General features: G+C 42.7%; 1 protein-coding gene across 1 annotated transcript in view; it reads left to right on the top strand.

The window, feature by feature from the left end:
- Positions 1-25,077, top strand: part of smap1 (small ArfGAP 1) — a 207,346-nt gene that overhangs the window by 34,919 nt on the left and 147,350 nt on the right. The window contains 3 exon segments of the mRNA XM_059645494.1: positions 138-213; positions 14,322-14,399; positions 18,112-18,192. Coding sequence (XP_059501477.1) covers positions 138-213; positions 14,322-14,399; positions 18,112-18,192 — 235 coding nt within the window.

The raw sequence follows: 25,077 nt of genomic DNA, 5'->3' as shown, positions 1-25,077 counted from the left end.
GATGGAAAACACTTTTTGACCATGTTACTAATTCAGCTGTGTTCAGAAATCTTTTTTACTGTTGCATTCTACTGCGGGAAATGAAATGCTTTCTTTGTTTAAAAGCAAAATATTTTCCTCGATGGAGTATTCTTCAGAGCTGTAGAATTTTTCATCAGGGACAAGTATGAGAAAAAGAAATATCTGGATAAAAATGCATACAGTGGAATCACAGTAAGTAGTGCTGCATGCCATAGCCTGGGACTGTCTTTAACCTTTATTCATTAGCTTTTAAAAAGTTTTGTGTTTCACTGGAGGTACTATAGAAATTTCCGTCAGTTTTGCTGAAATTCATGCTTATATGATAGAAATTACTAATACAATACTTTCTAACAGTGCCCTTGCTGAGATCACAGGGCATTCAATCATTTTATAGCTGTCTGATTTCACCCTTTAGTTCATAGATTCAGCTAGAGTGCACTGGACTTGCTGTTTTGAGCCCAATATGATACATCAGAACAGAAGACAAAAACAAAATTGTGTTTTTATGTTGTTGACTAGGGGGAATGAGGTGGAACAGGTGGAGAAGGTACAAAGAACAAAAGACAAATCGAGTGCTAATAGAGGAGGGATATGGATGCAAATAGCAGAAATTTGGTCGATTCTGCTGACAGAGAGCACATGCCACCAAGACAGTGGAGGATGGTTGGGGCCATGGTGGGGGTGCTGTGAGTTGAGGGGCATTAATCAAAATGGCTGAGTGTTTATGCTGTGCTGTTGTCGAATGCAGTGTTCAATTCTGAAGGCTGTAAAGTGCCTATGTAGGAAATGAACAAGTGAAAGGGAAGAATAAGATTAGGAAAAAATAAGTTCTGTGATAGATCATAGAATTCCTACACTATGGAAACAGACCCTTCAGCCCAACAAGTCCACATTGAGCCTCAACGCATCCCACCCAGACGCATCTCCCTATAACCCACTGGGCTGGAACCTTTATAGTGGGAAGCCAAAGGGATCCTTCCAAGAAATATGTCTAGAGGAGGTGCGAATTGTAATCATGAATTACTGTCTTCTGAAAATAAAAGGGCTTTAAAAAAAACTAACAGAAGCCAAAATAAACAAAGAAAAATGAAACAAATTGGGGACAGAGGGTGTAATTAAATTTATTGTATTGGGGCTGAGTACTGAAAAATGCAACATACACTCTTGGAAAGGATAAGCTGCTGGTCCTTGAGTTTGGTAGACAAACAGGAGGCTGGAAGAACAAAGCAGGCTAGGTAACATTTGGAAAAAAGGAGCAGTCAACATTTCGGGTATTACCCCTCTTCAGGACTGGATTGGGGTGCAAAAGGTGGAGGCAGAATGGTGGTGACAGTTGGATACTGGTAGTAGGTATGACCTGGTTGGTCGGTGGGAGGGATGAATCAGTTGTTGGCTGAAAGGGAGAGCAGCAGGTGGAATGGAAGAGAAGAGGTGGGGCTGGAAGGGAAGCTGGCAGGAAAGTTATTTGAAATTGGAGAACTCACTGTTGAGTTCTTTGGGTTATAGGGTGCCCAGGCGGAAGATAAGGTGGTGTTCTTCAGATTTGCGTTCTGAGTCGCTGTGACACTGGAGGAGGCTGAGAACAGACATGTCGGAGGTGGAGTGAGGCGGGGAGTTGAAATGGGTGGTGACTGGGAGGTTAGATTGGCGTTTGGGCCAGGCAAAGATGCTCAGCAAAACTGTCATGTAGACTACATTTTTTCTCACTGACATAGAGAAGACTACATTAAGAGCACCGGATGCTATAGTCTGGGTTGGAGGAGACGCGGGTGAAACTCTGCCTCACTTGGAAGGACTGTTTAGGGTCCTGAATGGAGGTGAGGGAGGTGGTGTGTAGGCAGGCATTGCATCTTTTATGTAAGAAGGGAAGGTACCGGTCGGGTTGGAGTGGTTGGTGGGGAGTGTGGTGTGAACTGAGGACTGGTATAGGGTATGTCCTTGTGGAAGGCAGAGAGGGGTGGGGAGTGGAAGATGTTCCAGATGGTGGGGTCTATTTGGAGTTGGTACAAGTGTTTGAGGAGCATACAGTGGATGTGGAGGCTGGCAAAATGGAAAGTGAGGACAAGGGGCCCCTGTCTTTATTATGTTTGGTGGGGACGTGGATGGTGATTCAGAGCTGTATAGTCCCTCCAGCTTATAGTCCCCCAGCCTCGCACTGCCCGCTTCTACCTGCTCCCCAAGATCCACAAACCCAACTACCCAGCCAACCCATTGTCTCTGCATGCTCCTGCCCCATCAAATCTATCTCTTCCTACCTCAACTTCATTCTCTACCCCTTGGTCCAGGCACTCCCCACATATATCTGGGACACAAACCATGCCCTCCATGCCTTTGGAAACTTCCAACTCCCTGGCTCCCGGTGCTTCATCTTTACTATTAGGTAATCAATCCCTGTACATGTCTATACCTCACAATGACAGTCTCTGAGCTTTCACTTTTTTCCTCTCCATCACACCCATCCAGTCTGCTAACCCCACCACCCCCACAATAACCTTCTCTGCCTCCCCTAACTAGTCCTCGCCCTCCATAATTCTCTGCCTTTTGCAAGAACCATTCCCTACACCACTCTTTAGTTTGTGCTACCAACCACTCCCCACCAACCACTCCAACCTGACTGGTACCTTCCCCTGTAACTGTAAAAGATGCAACACCTGCCCACACACCAGTCCCTCACCTCCATTCAGGGCCCTTCCAAGTGAGACAGAGCTTCAACTGCATCTCCTCCAAGCTAGTCTATTGCCTCCAGTGCTCCCAATGTCTTTAGTTAGACTAGGTGCCTGTTTCACTGAGCATCTTTGTCAGGTCCGTATTGTCCAATGTCCACTTCAACTCCCCGCCCCAGTTTCCCTCCAACATGTCCGTCCGTGGCCTCTCCCGTCCTCGGCCTCTTCCAGTGTTGCGGCAGTTTGGAACAGCACCTTCTGCCTGGGCTTACTACACTCTGAGGACTCAACCAGATTCATCACTCCCATTGACCAACCCAGGTCGTACCTACTACCAGTGTCAACCTAACACCACTATTCCGCCTCTACACCTCTGCCTCCCTACCAACCCCAAATTTGTCTGCAGCTCCCCTTGCCCCCACATCCAGCGCTGAAGAAGAGTAGTACCCACAACATTGACTGTTCCTCTCCTTGCAATTCTGCCTGGATTGCTGTGTTCTTCCAGCCTCCTGTTGTTTACCTTGGATTCCAGCATCTGCAGTTTCTTTGTCTCTGTTCCTTGAGCTTCATTGGCCTATCATAGTACGCCAAGATCAGGATTCAGAATTAGTTGGAGTATTTAAATGAGGTGTGACTGGAAGCTCAGAGTCACATGTACAAACATGATGAAAGTATTTCACAAAATGGTCAGTCAGCCAGTCAGTTTGGTCTCCCTAGTTCAATGCACATGCTTGGTAAGCAGCTAAAAATATATATTTAACTGAATAGTACAAATGAATTACTGTTTCATCTGAAAAGTATATTTGGAGCTTTGAATGGTGCTGACGTGGGAGGTCAAAGAGCAGGTGTTGTGTCTCCTGAGCTTGTGTGGAATGATGCTTCGGTCAGAGAGTGGCTGTTGGAGACGATTCAAGGCATTGCAATGGGTATGATCTCTTTCTGGAGAGCTAAAAATGAAGAAGGAAGATGTATTTTGTGGCAGAAAAGGCAGAAGGTGATGAGTTGAATATGGATATTGGAAGGTGAAGACAAGGGATATAGAAATCAAATACTGTTCACGCTCTTCCGGCAAGAATGCAAAGAGATACACTTTGTAAATGTAAATAGATCTGAAAATCCAAAATGTAACAGTTGACAGAATTGTTAAAGAAATTGCTTGTAAGGTGCGACATTGTGACTTTGCATCTCAATTTCACTTCACTTGCTACAACAATGCTTTTATTTCTGAATATCTCAATGTTTGACTTTTTCTCATCTGAATACTTTTATTACAGTCATGTCATTGCAGAAAATAATAGGATTGGGCTCCAGAGTTGGCATTAGGAAAGTGGGAATTTGTGTGGGAGAATGGTTTTGCATGCAGCTCCTGCACTTCAAATCATTTTGCTTAAGTAGATCAAAATGGAGCAGCCTCTTACTAACATAGTTTTCTGGAGTGATTGGGAAGAATTTTATTTCCTATTGTTATGATAAAAGTGACAATGAGTGGAAAAATAAGACTGAAAGGCTTTCAAGACAGCAGAAGAACAGCAGTAGGGGTAGACAAACACGATGGCAATTGCAAATTAAACTTTGAGTCATTGCGCTGTGATAATAATCCGAGTCTTGACTGTTTAGTTATTGTTTGTTTCTTCAGCAGTAGCAAAGTTTGCAGATCTCAGTTCTCAGTGAATGGTTGTTATTTCAAATTAGTCTGTAAATGGGCACTTTTGAGGTTGAACAAGAGATGGGCAAATAGTGTTTTATCCAGAAATAGCTGTTGACAAAAAATCATGTATTGAGTCTGGCCATTGTTTTTCCAAGCTGAATACTTTGCAGACAACTTTACATCTTGATATGTAACTTGTTGAAAGGTATGAATCAAGTGGGAGGTCAGATCTGAGTTTTGTTGCCCTGTATTACTTCGACTGATCATTGTGGGTGGTTTAATTAGGTTGGCTTAAGTTGATCATGAGATCATAACAACCACTTTGAATCATTTGTTATTTTGGAATAGTTTTTTTAGCCTGTAATGAATGTTGATAATCCATTTTCACAGTTACATAGAGCATAGAACATAGAACAATACAGTGCAGAACAGGCCCTTCGGCCCTTGATGTTGCGCTGACCTGTGAACTAATCTAAGCCCCTCCCCCTACACTATCCCATCAGCATCCATATGCTTATCCAAGGACTGTTTAAATGCCCCTAAAGTGGCTGAGGTAACTACATTGGCAGGCAGGGCCTTCCACGCCCTTACCACTCTGAGTAAAGAATCTGCCTCTGACATCTGTCTTAAATCTATCACCCCTCAATTTGTAGCTATGCCCCCTTGTACAAACTGACATCATTATCCTAGGAAAAAGGCTTTCACTATCCACCCTATCTAATCTTCTGATCATCTTGTATGTCTCTATTAAATCCCCTCTTAGCCTTCTTCTCTCCAATGAGAACAGACCTGAGTTCCTCAGCCTTTCTTCATAAGGCCTTCGCTCCAGACCAGGCATCATCCTGGTAAATCTCCTCTGCACCTTTACCAATGCTTCCACATCCTTCCTGTAATGCGGCAACCAGAACTACACGCAATATTCCAAATGAGGCCACACAAGCATTTTGTACAGTTGCAACATGACATCATGGCTCCGGAACTCAATCCCTCTACCAATAAAACCTAACACACCGTAAGCCTTCTTAACAGCACTATCAACCTGGGTGGCAACTTTTACAGATCTGTGTACATGGACACCAAGATCCCTCTGCACATTCACACTACCAAGAATCTTTCCATTTACCCTGTATTCTGTCTTCCTATTATTCTTCCCAAAGTGAATCACCTCACATTTATCTGCATTGAACTCCATTTGCCACCTTTCAGCCCAATTCTGCAGTTTATCCAAGTCTCCCTGCAACCTGCAACATTCTCTCACGCCGTCCACCACTCCGACTTTAGTGTCATCTGCAAACATACTAACCCATCCACCTATGCCTGCGTCCGAGTCATTTATGAAAATGACAAACAGCAGTGGTCCCAAAACAGATGCTTGAGGCACATCACTAGTAACCGGACTCCAGGCTGAATATTTTCCATCAACCACCACTCGTTGCCTTCTTACAAAAAGCCAGTTTCTAATCCAAACTGCTAAAACTCCCTCAATCCCGTGCCTCCGCATTTTCTCCAATAGCCTACCATGTGGAACCTTAACAAAGGCTTTACTGAAGTCCATGTACACCACGTCAACTGCCCTACCCTCATCCAAGTGACTAAAGAAATTAGTAGGAAAACAACACACTACTCTGAAGACCACATACCAGAGTGTGGAAGTCAAAAAAAATTATACACCATTGAGAGATGTGAAAGACATGTAGATTAATTTTAACTCATGAATAAGCTATGTTCTTTAGGATATATCTTGAGTTATTGGTTTTTCTGATCATCAGGGATATCAGGATTGACTACTTCAGTTTTATGAAATGCATGTAAGCAAGTGTAAACAAATAATTGGGAAATGATCACTATAAAATGAATCAGTGCAAGAAGTGACAAATTTGAATCAAAGTTAACAATGCAGATTGGAAAACGGTTAAGTCAATTTAATAAAAGGCAATCTGGCTTAAGTTAATTGACCACGTACTGCAAACAAATTTATAAATCATCAGTGTTATGGAATTCAGTTATAAAAGAGAGGATAACCATGAGTCTGAGTGAAGGACATAAAAGATATGGTCTGTGGACAAATTATTACTATTAAACAAACTTGAAAATAGAAAATTTTAAAAATTACAACTAATGCAATAAAACATTATGAATCTGTCATGTGATCAGAGGTTTTATAGAATGACAAAAAAGGAAAGTAGATAAAGTGGGGAGGAAGTGAGAGATCAGGGACAAGAGGTATCCTAATGCCAGAATCTTTGAACGTTGAGCGTTGCTTTTTATAAATGACGTAAATTCAATGATAAGTATGTCAGAAATGGCAGTCTTGGTGAACTTCTGAAAAAAATAGGATTGAGTCAATAACACAGCATGGAGCTGGAGGAACACAGGTCAGGTAGCATCAGAGGAGCAGGAAAATTGACATTTGCTCGAGACCCATCATTAGGACTGGGCATCTGCAGTTGTTGCTATCTCCAAGTAATAGGATTGACTTGGATATAATACTAGGACTGACTGCGTGTACACTAAAGTATTGAAAGTTGTCAGAGCATAGCTGAGACATTGACCATAATTTGAAATCCTGAAATTTACTAAAAGCTTCTGAATTAGAAAATATCTGCTGGAACACTTAAGGAAGCAGGTTGGGGTAATTAGTTCAGTCTCAGGCCTTAGAATCCATAATTTAGGAGAAATCACTGAAAATGGAGTAATGGATCTACTCCAGAATGCCTGGGAAAATACATTTGTAGGTGACCAGTCAGACTGAAATTCATTGAAAATAAATGGTGAGGAACCGCTCTTCCAATCGCTGACAGGTTCACTAACATCAAGTTGAGGAGGGAACCAAACAACAACAAATGTAGAATAGAAATCACCAATGACAAAAGGAGCAGCCAGTGATGGGAATAAGTAAGTCCCTACAGTGAGGGAGTAGAGGGCCATTGTACAGCCAAGAAGTGTTTTTACCAAGGTTGGGACATGGGGAATGGCAGTAGTCGTCATACTATACCCGGGGACTAACAAGAAGCTGTTTTCTTTTTTGCTGAGGCAGCCATTTGCCAGAGAGTAATTGTGGTGGGGACATTGGTAGAAGGCAGGCTGTGAGGATGAAGCTTGTAAGGATGTTGAGAGGGAGAGACAAGGAGTGTGGAGGGCTGGGGGGAATTGCAAGGGTAGAAGGTGGGGGGAATGAAGCCACTTGAGGATGAGGAAAAATGGTACTTAGGTTGAAAGCAGGGTTTACAAAGAAGAGTTTTATATACCTCAATAAATTAACGACAAATCTAACAGAAAACTTGAAGTCACGAAGATAATAAATTAGATTTTTATGAATGTGGAATCTGTAGTTTAAGCATTATTAAAAGAAGGTAAACAGTTTAAACTTTTTGCTTTGCGCTCATCAGAGGTAGGATGGAAGAATCAGATTTGGGGCAAGAAAAGGAACAGCATTTTATATCGCATGTAAAGAGGTTGGATGATCAATATAACTCTTGTTTCAACTGATTCAACCAAAACAGTTTCCAGTTCAAAGAATCATTTGAAGCTTCTATTTGCAACTGTATCCAGTTGTCTGCATTTGTTGCAGCAGAAGGCCAGGGCTTCCAATAAGATCCAAATAATCTAGTGGAACCACAGCTGTTCCCCATTGGGATGGCACAGTGACCAAGTGTTTAGCATTGCTGCCTCACAGCACCAGGGACCCAGATTTGATTCTATCTAAATTGGCTTTTTTTTTTCCTGATGAAGGGTCTATGCCCGAAACGTCAGCTTTTGTGCTCCTAAGATGCTGCTTGGCCTGCTGTGTTCATCCAGCTCCACGCTTTGTTATCTTTGATTCCATCCTTCGGTGATTTTCTGTGTGGAGTTTGCATTCTCTCCATTTCTGCATGGATGGACCTAGGTGCGATACTCTTTGAAGGGTGAGTGACACTAATTGGGCCGAATAGCTTGCTTCCACGCTGTAGTGATTCAATGTCATTCCAGTTATACAGTTCAGCTGGTTAGCCAGGCGTTTGACTCCAACAAGATTCAGTTGGTGCTAATTAAAACCAGTAGGCAAGTGAGGAGATAACAAAGTGTGGAGCTGAATGAACACACAGCAGGCTAAGCAGCATCTTAGGAGTACAAAAGCTGATGTTTCGGGCCTAGACCCTTCATCAGAAAAGCCAAGTGAGGATGCCAGTTGGTTTCAGTTATAACCTCCCATTATTCCAGCTGTTGAGCTAAATTCAGTTGTGGCGTGTTTATTCCGGTAATAAATAAATCAGATAGTTTTAGTTAATTTCAACTAATGTTTTTCTTACGTATTTGTACAGATTGTAGGCTAGATAACAGGTAAGATAGTGCACAGGAAACAAAGAACTGCAGATGCTAGAAATCAGAAACAAAAACTGAAATTGCTGAAAAACTTTGCACATCTAACCACACCTGTGGTTAGAAAGGAGAGCTAATGTTTTGGGTCCAGTTACCTTTCTTCTGAACTGATTTTAGTAAGGAAAAAATTGGTTAGTATACTGAAGATTGAGAGGGAGTGAAGTAAACAATAGGTGGAGATGGAGCCCAGAGAGAGAAAATTAGTTGGTCAGTCAAAGGAATGGATGAAGGTCAGCCTGGCAGAATCAGCTGGTAATGGGGACAATAAGTGTCTGACAATGGGTTGTTTGTGATTGAAGCCCGTGTGATGACAATATTTTGAGGATCATAAGGCTGTGGAGTTCTACTAAGAAAGCAGCGGCAGAGTCATTGAATTTACTCATGGCCACGTTGAGTAGATTTTGATGGGCTAGAGAGTTGAGGATTATTGAAGATACTCAAAAGTGGAATGAAGATTAGCTGCAGCTGTATTGAATGATGGAGTAGGTTCAAAGAGCCGACTGGCCTACTCTGCGCTGCTACGTTGTAGGATATATAAATGCCTCTGTATTGTTTTTGATTAGATTCCCTACAGTGTGGAAACAGGCCCTTCAGCCCAACAAGTCCACACCACCCCTTGAATCACCCCACCCAGACCCAGACCCATCCCCATATAACCCACACACCCCTGAACACTATGGGCAATTTAGCATGGCTGATCCACCTAGCCTTTGGACTGTGGGAGGAAACCGGAGAACCCGAAGGAAACCCACGCAAACATGGGGAGAATGCGCAAACTCTGCACAGACAGTCGCCTGAGGCTGGAATTGAACCTGGGTCCCTGGCGCTGTGAGGCTGCAGTGCTAACCACTGAGCCACCATACTGTATTGTTGATAGGTAGTCTTCTACTGCTGATTAGAGCTACCAGAAATACCTAACTATTTTGTAATGGCCTAAGAGAAATTTTCATTTCAAGTCTGTTCAAGTTTAAGTCTTCTTGTAGATCTAATACATAAATTGGCAATTTGACATGAAATATTTGAAACAGTTGTAGTACCAGTTGATGGTATTACTAGACAAGTTAAGTCCCAGACTGAAATAGAAACCTGGTTTGATGAATTATATTTCTTTGTTTTAATTAGATGATTCGTTTTACTGAAGCGCAAAGTATGTTCAGTTTTAGAAATAAAATTGAACTTTATTCAGCAAAAGAGATGAAGATGAGACAGAGTAAATCAAACAATTTATGTATCACAAATTTAAAGATTTTAAACATATGGTAAAATACAATTTTATTCATCTTGCCACCATTTACAGTATTTACTTAGAGAATACCCTTCTCTAACCAATCTGTAGATTTACTTGAGATAATGGGAACTGCAGAGGCTGGAGAATTCCAAGATAATAAAATGTGAGCTGGATGAACACAGCAGGCCAAGCAGCATCTCAGGAGCACAAAAGCTGACGTTTCAGGCCTAGACCCTTCATCAGAGAGGGGGATGGGGAGAGGGAACTGGAATAAATAGGGAGAGAGGGGGAGGCGGACCGAAGATGGAGAGTAAAGAAGATAGGTGGAGAGAGTGTAGGTGGGGAGGTAGGGAGGGGATAGGTCAGTCCAGGGAAGACGGACAGGTCAAGGAGGTGGGATAAGGTTAGTAGGTAGCTGGGGGTGTGGCTTGGGGTGGGAGGAAGGGATGGGTGAGAGGAAGAACAGGTTAGGGAGGCAGAGACAGGTTGGACTGGTTTTGGGATGCAGTGGGTGGGGGGGAAGAGCTGGGCTGGTTGTGTGGTGCAGTGGGGGGAGGGGATGCACTGGGCTGGTTTAGGGATGCAGTAGGGGAAGGGGAGATTTTGAAACTGGTGAAGTCCACATTGATACCATATGGCTGCAGGGTTCCCAGGCGGAATGAGTTGCTGTTCCTGCAACCTTCGGGTGGCATCATTGTGGCACTGCAGTAGGCCCATGATGGACATGTCATCTAGAGAATGGGAGGGGGAGTGGAAATGGTTTGCGACTGGGAGGTGCAGTTGTTTGTTGCGAACTGAGCGGAGGTGTTCTGCAAAGCGGTCCCCAAGCCTCCGCTTGGTTTCCCCAATGTAGAGGAAGCCGCACCGGGCACAGTGGATGCAGTATACCACATTGGCAGATGTGCAGGTGAACCTCTGCTTAATGTGGAATGTCATCTTGGGGCCTGGGATAGGGGTGAGGGAGGAGGTGTGGGGACAAGTGTAGCATTTCCTGCGGTTTCAGGGGAAGGTACCGGGTGTGGTGGGGTTGGAGGGCAGTGTGGAGCGAACAAGGGAGTCACGGAGAGAGTGGTCTCTCCGGAAAGCAGACAGGGGTGGGGATGGAAAAATGTCTTGGGTGGTGGGGTCGGATTGTAAATGGCGGAAGTTTCGGAGGATGATGCGTTGTATCCGGAGGTTGGTAGGGTGGCGTGTGAGAACGAGGGGGATCCTCTTAGGGCGGTTGTGGTGGGGGCGGGGTGTGAGGGATGTGTTGCGGGAAATACGGGAGACGCGGTCAAGGGTGTTCTCGATCACTGTGGGGGGGAAAGTTGCTGTCCTTAAAGAACTTGGACATCTGGGATGTGCGGGAGTGGAATGTCTTATCGTGGGAGCAGATGCGGCAGAGGCGGAGGAATTGGGAATAGGATTCCCAATTTATTCCCAATAATTAATTGTGGCAGCCACACAATGTACTGAATATGAATTATGTTGAATTTCAAATTTCCAAGTTAAAGGCCTCAAAGACATTCATGTTTATTAGCTCATTTCTGTTATTGACATTTGCAAATAGAATAGTGTCTTGGCTGCTGGAATTATTCCCAATTCCTCCGCCTCCGCCGCATCTGCTCCCACGATAAGACATTCCACTCCCGCACATCCCAGATGTCCAAGTTCTTTAAGGACCGCAACTTCCCCCCCACAGTGATCGAGAACGCCCTTGACCGCGTCTCCCGTATTTCCCGCAACACATCCATCACACCCCGCCCCCGCCACAACCGCCCTAAGAGGATCCCCCTCGTTCTCTCACACCACCCTACCAACCTCCGGATACAACGCATCATCCTCCGAAACTTCCGCCATTTACAATCCGACCCCACCACCCAAGACATTTTTCCATCCCCACCCCTGTCTGCTTTCCGGAGAGACCACTCTCTCCGTGACTCCCTTGTTCGCTCCACACTGCCCTCCAACCCCACCACACCCGGCACCTTCCCCTGCAACAGCAGGAAATGCTACACTTGTCCCCACACCTCCTCCCTCACCCCCATCCCAGGCCCCAACATGACATTCCACATTAAGCAGAGGTTCACCTGCACATCTGCCAATGTGGTATACTGCATCCACTGTACCCGGTGCGGCTTCCTCTACATTGGGGAAACCAAGCGGAGGCTTGGGGACCGCTTTGCAGAACACCTCCGCTCAGTTCGCAACAAACAACTGCACCTCCCAGTCGCAAACCATTTCCACTCCCCCTCCCATTCTCTAGATGACATGTCCATCATGGGCCTCCTGCAGTGCCACAATGATGCCACCCGAAGGTTGCAGGAACAGCAACTCCTATTCTGCCTGGGTACCCTGCAGCCATATGGTATCAATGTGGACTTCACCAGTTTCAAAATCTCCCCTTCCCCTACTGCATCCCTAAACCAGCCCAGTTTGTCCCCTCCCCCCACTGCACCACACAACCAGCCCAGCTCTTCCCCCCCCCCCCCCTCCCCCAACCCACTGCATCCCAAAACCAGTCCAACCTGTCTCTGCCTCCCTAACCTGTTCTTCCTCTCACCCATCCCTTCCTCCCACCCGAAGCCGCACCCCCATCTACCTACTAACCTCATCCCACCTCCTTGACCTGTCCGTCTTCCCTGGACTGACCTATCCCCTCCCCTACCTCCCCACCTATACTCTCTCCACCTATCTTCTTTACTCTCCATCTTCGGTCCGCCTCCCCCCCTCTCCCTATTTATTCCAGTTCCCTCTCCCCATCCCCCTCTCTGATGAAGGGTCTAGGCCCGAAACGTCAGCTTTTGTGCTCCTGAGATGCTGCTTGGCCTGCTGTGTTCATCCAGCCTCCCATTTTATTATCTGTAGATTTACTTAACTGATGCTTCAGCTTCTACTCTTGAGAACTTGATAGCATCTTCCTTGAGTCTTCATATAACTGAACATAAACTTTTCAGCTTCAAATAACTTCATCAGGATTTCAGCCAACAGGAAATGTTAGCATGATGGAAATGATAAAGTTAGCTGCATCAAATCTCTTCACGTCAAGCAGTTGATTTTCTAGTTACTGTTGTAATATGGGAAAAATCCTACACCACAGTTATGACTATAGTTCAAAGCTATTTCATTGACTGTAATGTATGTTTAGATGGTGGTAGTCATAAACAGTGTATTATAAATGCAAGGTATAGGTGATACATCCCCTCATATTTGCACTGTTGTTTAATTAGATTATGGCTGAATTGTTTGTAACGTTGAATCCACATTTTTGCTTACTCCTAATAACATTTCACCTCATGCTCATCAAGAATTTAGTCTTTTTTTCAGTAGTATTTAGACATTCTGGTTTGTGGCAGCCACACAATGTACTGAATATGAATTATGTTGAATTTGAAATTTCCAAGTTAAAGGCCTCAAAGGCATTCATGTTTATTAGCTCATTTCTGTTATTGACATCTGCAAATAGAATAGTGTCTAGGCTGCTGTAAAATAACTCCAAAGAAAACTCATTGACAGTGTTCACTTTAAAATTGAGGCTTTTGCTTAATTTATCAGCTGAAGAATAGGTGATGTGCAACAGATTGTGCACTAATAACTATTTATTTTGAACAGTAAACATAATGTGAGAGAAGGTTCATAGAATCCCTGAAGTGTGGAAGCAGGTCATTTGGCCCAACAAATCCGCACCACCCCTCCGAAGACCATCCCACCTGGTCCCATCACCCTACCCTGTCCATGTTACTCTGTATTTCCCATGGGCACTACAAGCAAATTGGCATGGCCTGTCTTGGACTGTGGGAGGAAACCAGAGTGCACGGCAGAAACCCAAGCAGATGCAGGGAGAATGTGCAAATTCCACGTAGATAGTCGCCCACCAGTGAACTTGAGCCTTGATCCCTGGCACTTTGAAGCAGCAGTGCTAACCACTGAGCCACTGTGCCATCCAGTTTTGAATAAATGAGTTTAAAAACCTTCAAGGAAGGGAATGAAGTAACTTTATATTGAATGAATGTTGCCACTGTTATAGTGATAGTTAAAATTGTACCTCATATCATTCCATATAAAAGAGCTTAATCTGAAATTATTCTGTATGTTGTTTGTGTATAGAATATAATTTTGTTGTAGTGGCACCTTCTGAGGTGTAATCACACAGATCTGGACTGTGGACAGGATTAGAATATTTTCATTTTAAGAGTTGAGATTGCACTGTTCCAAAAACTATTCCTGAATTGAAGTTATGCAATTTGTCAAATGATACACTTGGAAAAAAATCCTTATCATTGTTTTTCATTGGCTACAGAAAAAGCTTGTGACATTTTAACTTCTGGGTTTTTTATGTTGTATAATTCATGCTAATGCTTGTTTTCTGTTTCCTGTTTTGCTTCACGTGTCTGTTGTTCCTTTGATCTGTTCTGTACAGATAACCACCTGTGATGTTGCTGCACCCTTGCCATCATCTCCCTCTTTATCAAATACTGCTGAGAAGAGCAAACTAGAGGTATTGTGTTCGAAAACAGTCAAGTGTTGATAAACACTGAATATGGTGAATTTCCCTCTGCTGTGCATGATCTAACGATCAAATTTCGTAAAAAAAAACTTTCATGATGTGTGCTGGTAGGAAAGCAGATATCCTTTTGATAGGAGACAGAAGCTTTCTGGTGAGAAGCTGTTCTGTGTAAACCACGCCACACTGACATTGTTCAGCTTAGACTGTTGATATTCAGTGCTCATTATTTTTCCAAATGATTATTCACCTGTGATAATTGTGTTGATCTGTCATTTGACATGGTCAGCAGGGCCTTGGAAACTCTCAAAATTGTGTTTTTCATTGCTGCACTGTCGACAAAACAAGGGAGAGGCAGCTTGTTTTGCCAGTCTAATCCTCTTCAGTTTGATCTCCTGTGAGTTCCTGTTGATGAAATCTACTGCTGTTAAAACCCAGGTCAGAAAAATGTCTTCTGGTTATTTTTCTGTCAACCCCATCTCCATCTCCAACCGCAAACCAAAATCCTGGAATATTTTATTTCAATTGTAAAACTTACTCTTTTGACCAGTTCCATTTCACTGGCTGTCTTAAGAGCTAGAGGCATTTTTGTAATCTTTACAGTCCATACAATGTGCTTTATTATCTGTGGGAAGCCCAATTTTAAATAATTCAAAATTCTTGAAAAACACACCTGAGAACAATTTACTGTCTACACTGATGTGCAACAGTCAGTTTCTTCGTCATTTTGTTTTCATCATTTAAGATTTTTTTGAAATGTTGCCTGTTTGTGTCTTTAAATTTTAAGACCCTGTTGAATAGACTTACAAGGTAGTTAATTTAATCTGTGGGTGAGGCTGGTTTTGTGGATTGTGCTGTTGTCCAGTGTAATGTTTTTTAAGCAAAGCTTTTGAACTTCATGCTAAATGTAACTTATGTATGAAATTCTGTGATCATTTGATTTTATTGTTGTCACATGGACCAAGATCAAACAAAGTATTTTTTGCGTGCTAGACAGCAGATTGTGCCATACTAAGTGCATCAGGGCAGCAGGGCAGAGTACAGAATATTGTGTTACAGCTGCAGATAAGGTACAGAAAGAGAGATCAGACTTAACATCTGAGAGGTCCATTCAAAAGCCTGATAACAGCGGGAAAGAAGCTATTATTGAATCTGTTTGTACGTGCAAACTAGAGGTATTGTGTTCAAAAACAGTCAAGTGTTGATGAACACTGAATATGGTGAATTTCCCTTTCCCTTTATATCTTCTCCTGGATGGAAGAGGGTAGAAGAGAGTATAACTTGGGTTGAAGGGGTCTTTGATTATGCTTGTTGCTTTCCCAAGCAGTGGGAAGTATAGATGGTCAGTGTATGGAAGGCTGGTTTGTGCAATGGACTGGGCTGTGTTCATGATTCTCTATAGTTGCTTGTGGTTTTGGGAAGAGCAGTTGCCATGGTATGCTGCGATGCATCCAGATAGGATGCTTTCTGTAGTGTATTTATCAAAATTGTCCTTGTGGACATGCTGAATTTTCTTTACCTCTACTTCCTCAGAAGGTTAATGTTGTACTTTCTTGACTGTTGCGTCAATGTGGGTGGACTAGGACAAATTGTTGGTAATCACCACTACCAAGAACTTAATGCTCTCAACCATCTCTACCTCAGCACCATTGATGTAGGCAGGGGCGTGCCCTGCACTCTGCTTCCTGAAGTCACTGACCAGATCCTTCATTTTACTGACTCTGATGGAGAGGTTGTTGTCTTTACAGCATGCCCCTAGTATTTGATCTGTTTTCTGTATTCTGTCTCAACGTTATTTGAGAGCTGACCTATGATGGTGATGTAGACAACAAACTAATAAATGGAATTGGATGCAGAATTTGGCCACAGTTGTTCGTGTATTAGGCATTGTAGAGAAAATGTTAGTGGATAATAAGGGTAAACAGGATCTGACAGAGAGGAAGGTTTGGAGAAACAAAGTTGTTAGTGTGAAGAAGAATAAAGATGGTATTAAGGAATACTGTAGGGGGCTGAGTTTGTAGCCTTAAGGGTTCAGGTGTTAAGGTTGATGATGTAGGGGGTGTTGACGCCTGTTATTTGTGATTGCAATCTGTGGATCAAGAAGTTGAGAATCTAATTACCAAGCATTGAGCTGAGACCTAGGTCTTGGAGTTTAGAGAGAGTTTGTTTGGAATTCTGGTGTTAAAGGCAGAACTGTAGTCAGTAAGTAGGAGCTTGATGTAGGCATCCCTGTTATGCATATATTTCAGGACTGAGTGTAAGGCCAGGGAGATAGCATCTCCTGTGGACCTGTTGTGCAGGTTGGTGAATTTGTGACTGATCAAAGCAATTTGGTTGGGTGAAGTTCATGTGAGCCGTGACTACCCTGTTGAAGCATTCCGTAAATATGGAGGTCAGACTATCTGGATGGTAGTCATTGAGGGGCACTGCATGATTTTTCTTTGACTCTGGGATTATGGTGGCCTTGTTGAAGCAGGGTGGGGACTTCAGATCATAGTAGGTACGGTTAAAGATGTCTGCAAATACTCCTGCCGGCTGGCCCTCACAGGATCTGAGTGAAGTCAGGGATTCCATCTGGGCCAGTTGCTTTCTGTGGGCTCACACTCACGAAGGCTGACTTAACATTTGCCGCAGTGATTGTGGGTACAGGGTGGATCCAAGGATGTTGGGATGGGTGACATCGTTTCACTGACCTTCTGTTCAAAGCAAGCGTAGAATGCATGGAGCTTGGTGAGTAGGGATGTACTGTTGCCCAGCCCATTGATTCTGTTCGACCTTGCTTTGTTGCCCATTATGTTGAGTAATGCTTGCCACAACTGGCAGGTGTCCCTATGATTAGTCTGGGTCTCAAGCTTAGTTTGGTTTTGCCTCTTGGCATCTTTGATCTTATGGAGAGTGTACCTAGATTTCCTGTACAGGTCAGGATTGCCTGATTAGTATACCTCAGACTTAGACTTAGGTGGGGAGTGGATCTCCTGGTTTGTCCGTGGTTTCTGGTTGGGAAACATTTCAGTTAACTTCTTCAACACATATTCTTCTATGTACATCCTTACTAATGAGGTCTGTAATGGTAGTGACATGCTCATTTAGATTGGCCGCTGAGTTCTTGAATATGGACTAGTCCACTGACTCTAAGCGGCCCTGTCAGAGCCCTTCTGTTGCCGCAATCTAACACTGCATCACTTTTGGGCAAATTAAAAAATCAACCGAACTTAGTAGGAATGTCATGCCAATACCAATATTTTCAATGCTTAATAGTTTTATATTAATGGTAAGCTCTCTCCCTCCATCACCTATTGCTTTGAGCCCACACGAGATGAGTGGGATAGCCAAGAATTACTAACTTGTGAAATACAATTTACTGTTCTATAAGAGTGTTTGAAAGCTTTGGTCTCCATTCAACATCGAAAGTACCAAGTTCTTAATTTATACATGCATGCCAGTACTCCATTGGACATAAATAGGCATTAACTGGTGGAATAATTTAGACTGAAGATGAAAACTTTTCCGGGAAAATTGTCTTCATTCTTCATTAAGGTGAGTGAGAAATAAGCTGTAATTACAAAAACAGAAAATAGCATCTGATTGGAAACTCATTGTCTGCTTTGCAATGCTTTAAAATAAATATTAATTTAAATACAGTAGCAAAGCGTCTATGGTGGTATTTTTGATTAATGGGTTATAAAAGTCTAACGTGTGCTTGCAGAGAGAAAAGGACATATGGAAAGATGAAAAGAAAAGGGGAAAATACCAAGAGAAACCTATTGCTTTAGAAAAAGTAAAAATGGTGAGTTCACTTTATTCTTTTCCAAATGGCTTGTTAGTGCATATGTTGTGTGTCACTTACCACATTTGAAGCAGATAAAGTTGTGGCATCTTTGTATTGACACATCACAGTTGTAGCATCTTTGTATTGACACATCACAGTTGTAATGTAAAAACCGTTAGTTTTGGGAAGCCAGAAGACACTCATTTTCTTTACAGTACAGGTAAGTGTCATGATTTTTACTGTTGTATGGCATTGAATTAGCTTTTCAAGTATGAACATTTTAAGTCTGAGTTGAGTGTTACATCAAATTGTCATAACCTGTCCTTTATGGCGGTGCATTATTGAACATCTCCATGTCAGATTGTCTACATTGAGTGAGCTGGCCTCTGTTGACGCGATAGCAGTTTGTAACAAGTAACTGGACTCACTCTGCGCACTAAACTGATTCCTGCTTCGTAATGTTTAATCAAATTATTCCTGTCTAGGATTGTGGGTGGCTGTACTGACTTGAGTCCAACTGTTCGTCCCTTCGATTAAACTGACAATCATATTGCATAATAGTGATTTATCAAACAAAATTTGACACCAAGACACAAGGAGATACTGTGCTAGATTCCACAGTGGCAGGGCAACCGATTAATCTTTTTCTGAAGAAGGGCCCAGACCCAAAATGTCAGCTTTCCTGCTGCTGTGATGCTGCCTGGCCTGCTGTGTTCATCCAGCTCTACACCTTGTTATCTCAATTCATCTGGCCATGTAGGTTTCCCACTGCATCCTTTGGCATAAAATATTTTTGCTTGCAAAATTGCTGAAGGTATGACCTGATGAAAGCACAGTGAAAGAAACAACCCGTCTAGAAACTAGACATCTCCTTAACCAAAGACAATGGGAACTGCAGATGCTGGAGAATTCCAAGATAACAAAATTTGAGGCCTCTGATGAAGGGTCTAGGTCCGAAACGTCAGCTTTTGTGCTCCTGGGATGCTGCTTGGCCTGCTGTGTTCGTCCAGCCTCACATTTTGTTATCTCCTTAACCAATGAGTTTGAAGGGTCCAGGCTAAAACTAGAGGACTTGGAACTATCTGTGTGTCAGAATTAAATACGGAAACAGGAAAGAATGACTGAATTGTTTTTAAAAGCCTGAACAAAACAGACATGACACCAATATTTTAGTGCAAAAGAGAGTGATTAACACTAGTTAACATGTGTGAGCTTGTTTGAAATGGCAAGACTTGAATTTAGCTTGTCGCCTTAGTCCACATGAAGTAACATGGTTTTTATACTCACGAAGAACTGCAGATGCTGGAAATCTGGCATGAATGCACAGTGTTGAAGAAAAAGCTCGCTACATGAAAATGACATGCTGTTTGCCCCACCATTGAAAAGCAATTAAAAATCATCAACAGAAATTGCTGGGGAAACTCAGCAGATCTGGTAGCATCTGTGAAGAAAGAAACAGTTCACGTTTTGAAGCTAGTGGCGTTTCTTCAGTACTAGTTGCCTGGAAAAGGGTCACTGGACTCAAAATGTTAACACTTCCGTCGCAACAGATGCTGCCAGATCTGCTGAGTTTCTGTAGCACTTTTTGTTGACTTTTAATGCTTTTCAATGGTGGTGCAGACAACACGATGTCATTTTTCGTGAAGCAAGCCCTAGAGCAGCACAAATAACCTTCTAGTTGTTGATATTCAACTGTGCACCTGATTCTTGACTGAAGTAGCTGTGCCATTTAAATACAGATAACGGAAAGTACTATTAGTGTCAATTATTGCAACAAAATTTGGCTCAGCAGCACAGATATTCTTGGTAAGTTGCTGCAATTCATTTTATCCAGTGCTATCACTCAGTGTACTGGCTGTGGAAGGACTGAAATTTTAAGGTGGTAAATGGCCTACTCATCAAGTGGACTGCTTTGCCCTGGATGCTGTTGCAATTCTTGATTTTGTTGGGAGTTGGTTAAAGCTATTGGACAGTATGCCATCACATTCCTGGAAGTGGAACTTGATCTTGTGGCTTAGCTCTGTTATCAACTGAGCCATGACTGACACATTGAATGGGGGTGCAACAGACTGTTCTAATGAGTTGAAAGATGAGATAAGAAAGAGATCAGCTGTTCTGCTGTATGAATATTACTATCTCATAAATAGTCTAGTCTCTGAGGCAATGTCGTTGATCAGTCTCTCCCATTGGCATTAATAGAATGACTAAAAAAGACCCCAACAGTTTTTAAGGAGCCGAACAGTGTAAATGCTGAGAGAATGTTTACATCTTGGGAGAGTTTCCAGGTATACTCTCGGAATAAAGTGACACCAATGTAATACTGAAATGAGGATGAATTTCTTCTTTCAGAAGGTTGAGTCTCTTTGGGACTACTTGCCACAAAGAGCTGTGGGTGCAGAGTCCTTGCATATTTAAGGCTGAGGTAGATTCTTCATCAGTAGGAGGTAATCAAGGATCATGGAAGAAATGTCATCAGACCAGCCATGATCCCATTGAACGGTGAAACAGGCTTGAAGGGCTGAAGTGCCTTCTCCTGTTTCTGTCTCCTGTAGCTGTCCTTAAAACTTCAGTCCCTCCTCAGCCAGCACCTAGTGGCAACAGTATATGAGGTGAATTGCAGCAACTCACCAAGATTATCTATGCTGTTGAGCTACGTTTTGTTGTAATAATTGAGAATAATGGTACTTTCAGTTATTTATGTTTAAATGGTATAGCTACTTCAATCATGAAGCAGGTGCACAGTTGAATATCAACAATGTAAGGGTTATTTGTGATGCTCTAAGGCTTGCTTCATAAAAATGACATCATCAACAAAATGTTGGAGAAACTGAGCATCATCTTTGAACACAAAGGTGTTAATGTTTTGAGTCCAGTGACCCTTTTTTCAGGCAACCAGCTCTGACGATTCAAACTGTGATTCTTCTGATGCTACCAAATCTGCTGAGTTTTCCAGCACTCTCTGATGATTTTTAATGCTTTTCAATAGTGGGGCAGACAGCATAGGGTCACTTTTTATGAAGTAGTCCTTTTCTTCATCACTGTGTGTACCTGCCAGATCCAGACTTTCACCTGCACTTCATCCAGCCTGGTCTAAGCATTTGTTGCTCCCAATGTGGCCTCCCCTATGGTGGGGAGACAAAATGCAGACCTAAGGACCAGTTCGCAAAGCATCAGTGCTCTGCATGTGTCAACCAACCTGACCTTTTGGTTGCCATCAACTTTAATTCCCACTCCCATTCCCACTTCCTCTCCCCTGATGACATGTCCATCCTTGGCCTCCTCCACTGTCAGTGTAAGGCCAAACGTAAACTGGAGAAATAACATCTCATGTTTCACCTTGGGAGCTTACAGCTCAATTGCTTTAATATTGACTTCACCGACATCAAAACCCCTCTAGCGCCAGAGTCAAACATTATATTGGACAGCCAGTATGAAAATTGGCCACATGAACACCAACTTCCAACAAAAAGATATGACCAATACTCAACCATCTCCATTCACACGGATAAGGAGAACCACCAGTGTGATTGGGTCAGCAGCAGGATCCTAGGACTGCCAAACAGAGACAAGCACAGGAATTCCCAGAGGCCTGGTTATCCACCAAGATGACCATCAACAGACATGTAGAAATAGACTCTATATATACACCACTGAGGAGGAAAACTGGAAACAAGGTAATCAAATCCAGTGGACTCCAGAGTTTAAATGCTAGGCGGGAATATACAACAGCACTTCATTGGAGGCTGCACTGATGATGTCGCCCAGCAGGATAATTAAATGTCTGTGAACTAATGAACCAGCTCTGTGAGACCGCACTGCACTACTCCATGTTCAGCCCTCCCCCTCCTCACTTCCCTGACCAGACCTAACCTGTTTATCTTTATACTCACCGATCTGCTCCACCCTTCCCATGGACCAATCATCATAACCCCCTGCAATAGCAATCTGCATCCACCTATTACCATCTCTCCTACCCTTTCCCCAGCACCCCCCAGCCCCTTCTCCTATTTATTTCTGGGCTCCCCACCCCAATCCTGACAAAGGTTGACTTTCCTGGACCTGTGCTGTCTGATCTGCTGTGCTTTTCTGGCCTCACAAATATAGACTCTGGCTTCCAGCACCTGCAGTCCTTATTGTCTCCACTTGAGGATTCATACCTATCAGAGAGGTTTGAACCTATCAGTGGTGACTCTTCCCTTATTCCCATTGATTCCAGCAGAATTCCTTCTTGCCATGCTCAGTCAACTGCAGCCTTGATGTCAAGCGCTGTCATTCCCACCATGCCTGTGGCATTCAGTTCCTTTGGCCATATTTGAACAGAAGTGGACCTGGCAGAACCTAATTGGGCATCAGAGAGTAGATTGTTGTTATTCGGATGCTTCTTGATATTGATGCCACTTTCCATTGTTTTGCTGATGATTGAGACCAGACTGATGGGATGTTAATTGCCTGGTATAAATGTCCTGTCTTTTGCTCACAGGAAGAACCTGGACAGTTTTCCACATTTGTGCCATTGTAGTAGCTGTGAGAGAACACCTTTCAGCCTTCCCTCCATAGCTCTTGATGTTTTAAATGAATATCTGTCAATTTACTGTTTTTGGAAATTTTAATTAACCCTGGTGTCCCCATAACCTTTTTGATGGAATTATTAACTAACTGCATTGATGTAGTTTGAGCACTAAGCAATGTAAATTTTAAAATGAACAAATGTACCCCGTCACAGGACCTTTTAATATCAACTCTGGACTTCTTGCTGATTTTCTCTTCTCCTGTCTACTACCAACCTTTACTAAACTCCAGTTATGTAAATTACTTTGTGACTCTAGTTTCCCAAGTCCATTCATGTGTGCAGTTTTGGCTGCTGCTGTGGGATCGAGCTTCAATTCCATTTATTTTTCTAATCCTTTTTAATTTTATTTTATTCTTCCTCTTTTCTGTCATCAGACATCCTCTTTTCTGTCATCAGACATCCTTTCAGTACTGAATGATCAAAAATTCATACAGATATTGGAAAAGCAAAATACTTGACTTCTGCTTGCTGACCTAAACTGACTCCCTATTGAGCAGCAACAGTTAAAATTCTCATTCTTGCCTCCAGATTCCCTTTGTGAAATGGCACCTCCCTGAATCTGTAATTTCCTCCAGCATCACAATCACCTCAAGTTTTGACTTCTTAAGCATACTTGATTGTAGCTGTTCTGTTAGTGATGCCAATGTCCTAATGTCAGGAATATACCCCTAAACTTTTCAATCCCTCTTTGGCCCTTTAAAAATGCCCCGGGAAGCTTTCCTTTTTGACCAAATATTTAGGGATCTGCCCTAAATCATACTGTACTTTGTTATGCTCCTCTGAAGCATCTAGGGATGTCACTTGAAAATGACAAGACAAATATTATCAATTCAATATGCTTGCAGTGTTCAGCAACCCAGCACTTATTCTTCTTGCACACTGTGTGCACTTTTCTTTGATGCTGCGCTTGCCCTTGCTTTGGATTTTTCTAGGCCCCAGTTTCCCACAGGCTTCTTGTGAGACATCATTTATTATTAAAGGCAGTGATTTCTTTGGCGGTTTTTCTGATGTTATAGTTTAGGGTTGTTTCCCCTACAGTTGTGTGTCTCCCTACAGCACGAAGACTGCAATAGTTCATGAAGGCAGTTCACCAAAGGTAACTTGGAAAGGGCAATAATTGGTGGCCCATTCAGCAACCCCACAAATGAATATATTAAATTATGTGACTGGTATTTGTTTAGTTGTTGATCATTAATGTTATCAGAGATTTGAATTCCTCAGTGCATATTCATATCCAAGTTAAATTAAAATGAAGCCCCACCAAAAACCCTTTTTACTATTGCTCTGGCGCATCTGACTGTCAGGTGAGCTGGCTGCAGAGTCACTATGTACCTTGCAGGCTTCTTACTGATTTCCCAGCTGGGGAAGAATTAATATCAATCACCCTTCATCTGCCAAGATTCTACTGTGAATGGTGGCAGATTGTGGAACCCTGAATTGGAGGATGGTGCTGCAGCTTGGGGCCACATTTTAGAAGTGTATTAAGCCTTAATTTGGAGGCACAATGACTGTTTATTCCCGCTTGCTCCGATGACCCAGGTTTGATTCCACCATTGGGTGACTGTGGAGTCAGCACATTCTCCATGTGTCTGCGTGAGTTTCCTACTGGTGCACCATTTTCTTCCCACAGTCCAAAGATGTGTGGTTAGGTGTATTGGCCATGCTAAATAGCCCATGCCCAGGTATGTTCCAGTTGAGTGGATTAGCCGTAGGAAGTGCAGGATTACAGGGTAAAGGGGTAGATCTGATTGGGATGCTTTTCGGAGAGCCGGTGTGGACTGAATACGAACAGAAACCTGCTTCTACACTGTTGGGATTCCATGTTTCTGATTTTTGCCACAAGGGGTCCAGTATCTGCCAGCCCTTTTTTTGTGCAGCCTTGTTTAAGCTGATGCCAAAATTGATTGTATTCCCATCAAACGTTTTTCAGGTTTGTTAAAATATGAGGAACAAGATCAAATTTAGGTTATTAGGAATGTCATGTCAAGGAGGAAGGGAACAAACTAAATTACAAAAGATTGCTATTCAGAAGTGACACCTTGGCATTTCAACCCTGTCATTCATTTCCTTTATTTTTAAATGAATTGTGTGATGCATTGCTATTACATTCCAAGATTTCTTTAATTGACTGTCAACACATCACTGTCTAACTGATCTCCTAAATGTTTAACATCTCTGAAATTGTTGGTTCAGAGATATATAAATGAGTTCTGTCCTTTTGTTTGACAGTCATTATTAAACCGTAGTTTTTCTTTTAATTACAAATTTAGATCACACATTACACTAGAAAAGTGATTTTAAATTAAATTGCTTTCAGCAATTATATTCTGCAA

Source organism: Stegostoma tigrinum, chromosome 4 (genome assembly GCF_030684315.1).
Source record: "Stegostoma tigrinum isolate sSteTig4 chromosome 4, sSteTig4.hap1, whole genome shotgun sequence".
In the NCBI taxonomy this organism is placed as follows: Eukaryota; Metazoa; Chordata; class Chondrichthyes; order Orectolobiformes; family Stegostomatidae; genus Stegostoma; species Stegostoma tigrinum.
Note: the sequence above shows the minus strand (reverse complement) of the source record. Positions and strands in the feature narration are given on the sequence as shown.